Here is a 10,000-nt window from a genome sequence, read left to right as displayed (position 1 = left end):
CTACTTGGGAATAAACCACACGAAAACAGACGGCTCCAAAAAACACTGGTTCAAGTCGGCACCTATGGGTGTAAATAAATTAAACACTTTGATGAAAACAATGGCTTCAAAAGCAAACATCAACAACGAGCGACTCACGAACCATAGTGCTCGTAAACACATGATTCAAAAACTTAATGACAGTGAAATTCCGCCAACGCATATAATGCAGTTAAGTGGGCACAAGAACGTGCAAAGCATAACAAACTATAGTAGCTTGAACCTAAATCAACAAAAAAACATATCAGGCATCTTAAGCCGAGCATCGTCGCAAACACAAGTAACTACTGCAACTAATGAAACTGCTGCTGCGAGCACTTGCACTAGTAAAACCCCGATGAGTTTTTTTGATGGAGCAGTAATAAGTGGAGGACAATTTACGATTTCCATTAATGCGCTTACTACCTCGCCGACCATTCAAACCAGGAGTTCCGTCACCGAAACCACCGAAAAAAGGTGGAAGAGAATCCGAATTGAGGAGTCCGACTCGGATTAAAGTTTAGAATTAATATTTTAACATTATTTGCTTGCTGTAATGTTAAATTTCTTGCAGAAATTCAAGTTTATGTTATAATCCTTGCATGAGTTTTTAACTTGAATTCATGTAACAGAGTTTTGTCTTGGTCTGTCATTAAAGACGATAAACAAGAATTAAAATCTCAGTATATATATAATAAACACAATACCACATGGAAAGTGCTTTGTACGGTATTTACGCACTCGTTGTTTTTGTATCAGAAATCTCACTCGTTCGCTGCGCTCACTCGTTCGATTTCTGATACGTCAACAACTCGTGCGTAAATACCGTACGCCCGCACTTTCCATGAAGTATTCTCTCTCTCTCTCTCTATATATATATATACATTCAAATAGACAAACAAACTCAATCACAAACAACATTTGTGACGTGTGTTTTGTTTTTTCCTATACAGTTTATCTAGTCGTTCATTTTAACTTTATTAAGCGACCAGTTTTCAAAGCCCCCGAGTTTCCCTGCTTGCAATACAAACATTGTAATCGTTATCTTTATCAATCGGCCACCTCTTTGCAGCCCATGGCTGGTTTTCTATGTTATTTTCTATGTTATTGGTGTTAACTAGCAGCCACCCGCAAATGTAAGAATTATATATCATAGAATGAAGAATGAGATATTTTGGTGATGAGCTTCAGAGCTCGCATCACTGTTTGTTAGGCCACCAGGATGACGAATAGCTCTTAATCAAAACAGTGATTTTATTTAAGCTTTACCGGTTCACAAGTTAGCAACTTTGTTGAAAGGATAGAAATTGAAAGATCAGGGCACATCGGGGCCGCCCTGGTTGCCTCGTTGCTTGGTTGAATCAAAGATTAAATAAAGTCTTAAGACTATCAAAGTTGTGTTCTGATTGGCTACCCGAGTGGGCAAGATGGGCCCAATGAGATTAATATCAAGCTATCATGACCGAAGGAGAGATTAAAGATACCTTTTTTTCTTGCGGGACTTATGCAATCTCTCTCCCATGGTCCTGAGAGTATTGATTTAAGCCCAAAGTCAAAGAAATAGAAGCTTTCAAATTTTCTAATTGACCAACTCAAAATAAGCACAAAAAATATTATTAGTATTATTATTATCATTATTATGAATGCTCCACGTTCTTAGACATGATGAATGACATTGGCATTGACAAAAAGCAGCAACTTTATATAATCAAGAAAATGATAAATATAGCCATTAGAGCAACATATTACATCTTTTGTTGTAGAAATAGGAACCTGGATAGCCCAGACTTAATGCAATTCTGATTTTTGTTGTTGTTGTTTTTTGTTGTTGTTTTTGTATTTTTTCTTTTTAATAATCCAATCTCAAGCAGCATTTGTAAATTGCCTATACGTAGCGACATTTACAATTGTACCTTCAAAAAACACAAATAAAGTTTCCATTATTATTATTTCATTATTATTATTTTTTTATAACTAGAGTGTTCCTCTCTTTATCACCAGCGCTAGTACTAACAACGTAGACCGCTTGCTTTTTTTTTTACTCAAGTAGTTGTGCATATTTTAAGGCCCACATTTTACGGGGGGTAATAAACAACTCGCTTTGACAAACATTTTGTCAATGTTAATTAATGTTTTTGTCAGAAATAAAGTAGTCCCTAGAAAAATACTAGGCTGAAAAATTAACTGTAAAAAAGACTCGCCGAATTACATCTGCTTTTGGAGGGCAACTGTCTGAAAACAACAGAGCAGCTGCAATAGTCTTATCATGTTCGTTTCATAATTTGACTGGCTCGCAGAACAATTAATTAGCCCTTGAGCTGTTAATATGCATGACTGTGACTGTGAACTTTTTAATTTTCTGTACAAGTTATTAGCAACAACTTTCAAGTTGCGGCAGCAAGGAAAAGACGGGAACATGTATGTTCCCCTTCAAGTTGGCGTTTTCTTCCTACTGCTGTTTTTCTTAAAAGTTGCCTTCGCCTGCATTGATAGTATGTGTTGTAACTTCATTTTGCAAGTTTTTCTTCTGTTTTAACATAAAAAAGAATCTTCTAGGGGGGAAGAGTTTCAATCAATCGCTGCATCACGAGTTCCTGGTCGTGAAGATGTTCTCCAGCGGTACTATGAAAATTCTGCTAGTCTACTTGAAAAATTTAGAAATAGAATATTTAGACTTGCAATATCTAGACACCTTCTATTCAAATGCTACGTACGTAAAGGGTTTGCAAGAAAAGTAATAAAAATAACAGAAAAACGTTACAAAGTAGAGTCATTCGCTAAAATGATTTCATATTTTATAGCATTCTTCGTTTGAGCCGAAAATGTTTTTCGCTGAACGAAGCTTAATTGTTGCGTGGAAACCCCCGCCCCACGCATGCGAGAACTGTACCCAGTGTGTACCAGGTGCTTTATCTACAAGCCCATATCAAATTTCTCTCCGGCATTCGCTGTTAAATACAGTATGTTGAAGTTTTTAAGCTAAGTGTTGAAGTGTAACTAAAGAAGACACTGCGATTCGTAGCTATTTTCTTGTTTCTTTGATTTAAAGATGTTTTTAAAATAGGTGTGTTAAAGTTTATTTCTTGATTGCTTTTATTTGATTAAACAGTATTGGACGTATTTTTCATTAACTTTTCATACGTATTTATTTGAGAAGCAAAATTTTACTTTGACTACGTTTGGTAATAGCAATAAAATGACACGATGATCTGCTAACTTCAGTTCAAGCTATTCCTATTTTTCGTTCGGGATGATTTGCAGCCTAAGTTGGGATCATTTACGGTCGAGGATCATTTGCAGTCTGGGGATCGTTCGGGGTATTGTACAAATCAGTTAACCCTCGTACAAGCCCCACCCCCCCTTCCCTCTGAGGTTTTTTGGAGTTTTTTCCCAAGACACTCAAACATCAGCATCTAACGTTTTCAGTAGCTGTTCGTTTATGTCTCGCACGCATTTTGAGACAAGTTTACTGATGGTCAGTTACCATGGTTACGAGATATGACGTCATAAGTAGCAGGTGGTCAAACCAATTTTCAGTAAAAATGAATGTCTTTTCAACTTTTTTCAACAATAAGAGTAAAGCTTGTGTATGCAAAGATGCAAAATGCTCATTTATGTGTTATCTTACTCGTCAAGCACAAAAAAATACCATTTATCGCGGTTACACCGAGCTCCATGTCCTAATATAAGTGAAAACTCGGGGAAACATTTTATTCCGCAGGGAAGACGATTAATGGAAACTGACAAGATAAACAAATCCTTGATGCTGCTGGCAGCGAAAATTGCATCACAATAAGTTGACACAAAGGGTGCTTCATTTGTTAAACAGTTCTGTATCACATTTATCTTCTGTTGGTATTCTTAAATTTCCAGATACAGAAAATATATAAATTCTAATAAATCTAGAGGAGGGAAAAAACTGCTATCTTTTTTTTTTTGCGTAAGGCAGACACGCTTATGCATGGAAAACAATAACAAGCTTAGCCCATTAACACAGGGATATTGAAATTTTGCAACAGCTTCCCGTCGTTGGAAAAATATTGTTTGCTGTCCGTTTTTTTCTTATTGGTTGAATACCGAAAGCTGTCATGACATAGTTCTCTATCTAAAGCCGAGAGAGGAAAATTAATAGGGTCATCCTGCTTTGTCTATTCCTTTTCTCTTCTTTTTTGGGCCTTTTCTTCTCTAATTTCCAGAAGCGTGATTTCATTCTCCTATTGGGAATCATAAAATTGGGCCCGGGTTACTTTCTATATATAACTAAAAGTTTACCAATGGTCATGAAAACTCCTTCAACGTATAAACGTATTTTAACAGTTAAGCTGGACATAGCATTAAATAATTAAGAAGATAAACACGCGATTTACATACATACGTCATTTGGCAGATGGATTTTAAATGTATTTCTTGAAATTGTCTATAAATATATTTTTACATGGACCTTTTAGTTATACGACTCCGTTCGAACCAGCTCAAATTTCTCTTTGTGGCTGCAAAACCGCAAGATAAAAACTATTTACTGTACCACTGCAATGGTGGAGGGATGTTTGGTTACCCCTTATCCCTGTACTGCAGCTTAGTTAGTTCACTGTTCCTATAGTACCGCGTATCCAGTTTTTCAAAGCTTTTTTTTTTTCGGTCTGTAACGTTTGATACAATTAATGCTTGGAAGACATATTTGTTAGCAACGAAGCAGTGATCTTGTCATTCACAAGTAAGGTCTTTGCATAAAAATTAATTTCTTTTACTAATATGGAGGTTGCAATATTAACAACATGGGAAGGACTTCTCGTAAACAACAGTGCAACTGGAGTTCTCTTTTCTTCGTTGTTATTTTGGCTGCCTAGAAGTAGAACAATAAAACAATAATTGATCTGTTAATTTGCATGACATGACAAAAATTTCTCATTTTGCACAAGTTATTAGCGGAAATTAACTTGCAGTAGAAGGAATTAAGCAAATTAAAGTTGAACATGTACGTTCCCCTTCAAAGTTGGCGTTTTCTTCCTATTGCTATTTTCTTTAATGGTTGCCTTCACCTGAATTGATGGTATTGATTCACGGTTTTTCTTCACATCACGAGTTCCTCTAAAAAATTACGAGTTGCACTAAAGACACAGAAAGAAGAAGATCGTTTAAAAATTTTGATATAGGCTAAGTTCCTTTTCTGTTTATGTCTTAGTTCCAGCCTTGTCATTCAGCTGATAAAATCTTCTTAAGAGATATTTTCACTTGATTGTTTTGACTTCCTTAGAAACGGAATGACAAGAATCAATATTTAATACTAAACTAAGTGTAATTGTCCAAGGCCTAATTTGTTTTAAGTCATCCGTTGGTCCAGGTTAAGCAATTGCAGATTCAGGATAAGAACTGCATAATATTCAAGAAACGTCCGGACCTTTTTGCATTCTTAGGTAATGAAAATCGCCTTTATTAGAGTAAAGACAGTTAGCTATACAAATGTGGTAGCGTTAAGGCATATTAAAAGAGAAGAAATCGTCACTTTTCCTTGACATGCGTTGCTCAAAAACATGTTTGCGTTTAAGCTGCCTTTGATACCTGTATATAGGTGCATATATTCAGTCAGGTATAATAAGATTAAAACTGGTGGAATTTAAGAGTGACCCTTCTAAGACGCCGTTTTTCTAATGAAAATTTAAGCGCACTCGTAAGAGTCAGATTTATACAGATGTAATCGGGTAGGTCTTGTCTCAGCACTAAAATAGTGATAACTAACCACCCTCGAGATGTATATTTAATTTCGAAAAGCAAAAACAGCCCGAAATTATATTGACAGGGTTTTGCAGGATCTATATCATTTGTGAACAAGTTAAGCAAAAAAGTGTGAGACATAAAAATGTGAGTTTGCATGATTTAGAACTGCCACTGAAAATCCGACATGATCAGATAGTGTGGTTTGTGGTCAAGGAATTCTCCTGTTTGATTGTTTAAAATGGGTATATGTATACATTTCAATCTTCATTCGCGGTTTTATTGCGGTATTAAACGGAACGATGTGTATGTGTCTAAAACTTAAAAATGCCAGAATACTCAGTGTGTTTAAGGTCATATTTCCTTACCATGACAGCATTGCTTGCTTTCTCGTTTGGGTCTGTAGATCTAGATATATAGACGCAGGTTTGAAATTTTTTAGCTTTGAAGTCACCGTGTCTCCTAAATAAATATAATTAAAAAAATTTCATAACGTGGCAAAAATGATCTTATATGCGTGGCGGTCAAACTTTTATTCACTAAGAATTCTATAAAGCCACCCCACAGATTTGACGGCAAGCGATCAACAGTCCCAAATACGAGTCCAAAGTTGCACTTTTAAGTAAAGAAAAAAATACCTTGATGTAATTAATTAGTGAATATGTTCTTCCTTTTTTTTTGTGTTTTTCGACACTCCTGAGTGTATTAGTTTCTTACACAGAGGGTAAGTATATGTAGACTGAGGCAAGTTGTCTTGAAAACTTGAAGATAGATACTAAAAATATATGGCTTTAAGGATAGTACACCCTCAGAGCGGCCCTTCTACCATATCCTATGTCTGATTGAAATATAGAATTTGTGTTTTGAGTGGAAGGGGAAACAATAAACGAGAATTAACAACAAACTTAGCCCAGATATGGCTCGCCGTGCATCAAACTCCTCATCAAGACCGCGGCGCTTTCTCCGCCTCGATCTATTGCAAACAAGGAGTAGCGGCGAAGCTGATTTTAACTTTATACAAAAGGTGTTTAATTACAGTTTCAGAATTCGCTTACTCCAAGATGTCCCTGGCACTCTTCACAATTTGTCTTATATCCCAGATGCATGGAAGTGAGGCTGTTGGTGGGCAATGCAAAACTTCAGAGAGATCAGTACCTGGTAAAGCTCTCAAGGGTCACACCTTCAAAGAGTTTGCAGCGAGGGCCATTGTTGAGTGCCAGAACACCTGTGAAAACGACCCCAGGTGTGCGAGTTACAATTTCTACTTTCCGGATAAAGTGTGCGAGCTAAACAGCCAGACCAAGGAAACGAGACCTGGCGATTTTGTGACAGATGAGCTGAGGTTCTATATGAGACGAGAGGGTACGATGTATTCTGTCTTTTTAAGATGCTTAAGATTATTTTTTTTACTCTGAGCTGCAAAATGCATCCGGTATAATATGATCGTTAACGGCACAGAACGGCACAGATCATTAACAACTCGATCCCGCACATCGAACATCGTTCCGAGGAGCGTTTGGTCGAAAGGCTTCCACTCTTAAGATAAGCGCGGCACAGCTTCGCTCAGGTACAGAAATTGCATTGAAATCACCGTTCTCATGTGTCAATAGAAGCCTTATCCGGTATTATGGTTTTCCTGTCTGCGAAAAAGCTATCCGCAATAATGTGAGCATAGTCTAAAACGTAACTCTGCTCTCTCAAATTCTCCGAGATGTTCCCTTCTATATCCTATTGGGATGGAATGTCGAGTGCATGTACATGCCAAATTACGATAACAATGAGGTATGCCATATATTAGTACTGTCAGTAACCTGTAGAAAGAAGTCGTCCACGGAGATATGCATTACATATTTGAATTTAGAAAAAATTCTTATTTTTTATGTCGTCTGTTTTATGCTATTTGTAGATGATGATGAGTGCTTGAAGACGCCACCAGTTTGTGACATCAACGCAAACTGCAAGAACACGCTTGGCTCCTACCTTTGTTCTTGTAAAGAGGGTTCTAAGGGTGACGGTAAAACATGTCAAGGTAAAATTAAAAAGAAACATGATTCCATACGGAAAACACCCAAATGTTACTTACTGGAGCAAAAACTTTTATAGTGCGACGTACGATCCTCATCCAACGGTCAACTGATCACAAATAAAAAGATTTTCTCACTTTTTTATGTTGGGGTTTAGCGTGAGGCCCTTGGGGTTTCGTTTGTGAACTAACGTTTTATTTTAGTTACCAATAATCATAAATTAATAATAAGAGATAATGATAATAATATTGATACTGCTGATGATGACAATGATAAAGATGACAAAGGAACAACGGAAGATGTAAATTACTCTTTCAGAGTGTGATCTAGTGCAAGAAAGAGAATGTGCTTAAAATACAAACACATTAATGTGCTGGTTGTTATAGCCTGTTTTTTGGAGCATAATTTTTAAAAGTTCACTTATTCTAACATTGTGATTCAGACGAAGACGAATGCCAGATCAACACTCACAACTGTAGCGACAATGCCAACTGTATTAACACCGACGGTTCATTTAACTGTAGTTGCAAACCAGGGTACATGGGAGATGGCCACAACTGTTCGGGTAGGTGCTGCAAAATCTTTTTTCTATTTTCTTTGATCAATTAAAAACTTTATATCGAGGCAAAACAATTTTAGCTAGCAAAACGCGATTCAACCGCCGTTGGTTTGGTTTTCAAAGCCGCGCCGGCGCTTTTTCGTTACTAGTGGGCTATAACACATAGCCTAGTAGTAGCTTAACCAATCAGAACGCAGCGTTAATAATAGACCACTAGTTGGATTTTACTATAATTATATTATACTGGTGGCTATATTGACTACCTGTTTGTTCAGGTAGAATAAATTTAATTTTTACTAAAATTATCATTCAGACTTAGACGAATGCCTGAACAACTCTCACAATTGTAGCGAAAATGCCACCTGTACCAACACTCAAGGGTCCTTCAACTGTAGTTGCAAACCAGGGTACATTGGAAATGGCCACAACTGTTCAGGTTGGTTCTTGGAATTCCTGTCCTGCTTTCCGTTATATTTTAGACTTCTGGTTCAGTACAAAAAGAGTAAGGGTTCAGCAATGTACTATAAATTATAATTTGCAGTAAATTATAGGAAATTGTTACTGGCTTTTTTTCAATAATAATTTCTATTCATTTATTTATTCAATTATTATTTAATTAGTATAAGTAATAGCATGATTAGTAGTGATATTTCTCATAAATGCCACCAGTGATATTTCGGAATTGTTATACGTAATTTCACGAGCCGTTAAGCGAGTGAAATTTGAGACAATTTTGAAATATCACTAGTGGTATTTTTGCCAAATAACACGTACAAATCATGCTATTATTTGTTTATACTACTACCCGCAAAAGGTTTGTAATTTTCTCATGTAAGTATTTCAAATTTAGCTGAAATACCACTGCTCTAAGCCAATCAAATCGGAGAAATTTCTCATGTAGTAGTATAACTTATTCTAATATCTCAGTCGTCACGTATTGTGGATAAAGTCAGAGCTCATGTTTGTATCATCTTGTAAGGTACATCCTCGGCTAACTTTTAAACAACGCGGAAAAAACGAGAGGGAGTAAACTATTAACCCCCCCCCCCCCCCCCCACCCCCCACCTCCTATTCTGTACTACGATGGGATAAAGATAAGATGGATGATTGAGAAAAGCAGCATCCATTAATGATCGTACTTATCCTTTTATTGGAAAAAAGAGAGATCTGGAGTATTTTTTTCAAGTCTTAGGGCCTGTTTACATGGAGGTGGGGGACCCCAGGTAGGTGAAGTAACCCGCGGCGGGTCACCCCACCTAGCATGTAAACGTGATCAAATTAAAAGGAGAGATTAAATGGAAAGTCGGGTTACCCCCCCCCCCCCCCCCAAAACCTAAGCGAGATACAACACCTACCTGGGTTCCCCCACCTCCATGTAAACTGACAGGCCCTTAGAAGGTGGCTTAGCGGGTGGAAAAATTCTTAGTCATTCACTTCACACAACAAACCAGTTATACTCTTCTACAAACAGCTCTTGCACAATTTTACTTTGGATAAAAATACTGGTTCATAATTCGACCCATATTTGATTCCTGTCAAGTCTGGTTGTGGATTGCTAGGCGCAGGAGCTCTTCTTGGCCAGTATGAATAAAGAAACCACATCATTAGTTCATGTAACCACAGATCACGACATTATTAACACGGGGGGAAATTGTATATGTAGAATTTGTACGACCAACGCTGAATC

At 37.0% G+C, this 10,000-nt stretch overlaps 2 protein-coding genes across 2 annotated transcripts in view; both read left to right on the top strand.

Moving 5' to 3' along the window:
* Positions 1-10,000, top strand: part of LOC140945265 (uncharacterized) — a 207,786-nt gene that overhangs the window by 13,110 nt on the left and 184,676 nt on the right. The gene's annotated exons all lie outside the window — the stretch shown is intronic.
* LOC140946600 (uncharacterized) overlaps positions 6,774-10,000 on the top strand; it is a 22,781-nt gene continuing 19,554 nt past the window's right edge. Inside the window, exons 1-4 of the mRNA XM_073395720.1 lie at positions 6,774-7,092; positions 7,637-7,759; positions 8,197-8,319; positions 8,627-8,749. Coding sequence (XP_073251821.1) covers positions 6,792-7,092; positions 7,637-7,759; positions 8,197-8,319; positions 8,627-8,749 — 670 coding nt within the window. The 5' untranslated portion in view covers positions 6,774-6,791. The remainder of the gene's footprint in view (positions 7,093-7,636; positions 7,760-8,196; positions 8,320-8,626; positions 8,750-10,000) is intronic.

This window comes from Porites lutea, chromosome 8 (assembly GCF_958299795.1).
Source record: "Porites lutea chromosome 8, jaPorLute2.1, whole genome shotgun sequence".
Taxonomy (NCBI): Eukaryota; Metazoa; Cnidaria; class Anthozoa; order Scleractinia; family Poritidae; genus Porites; species Porites lutea.
This window is presented reverse-complemented; position numbering and strand designations above follow the sequence as displayed.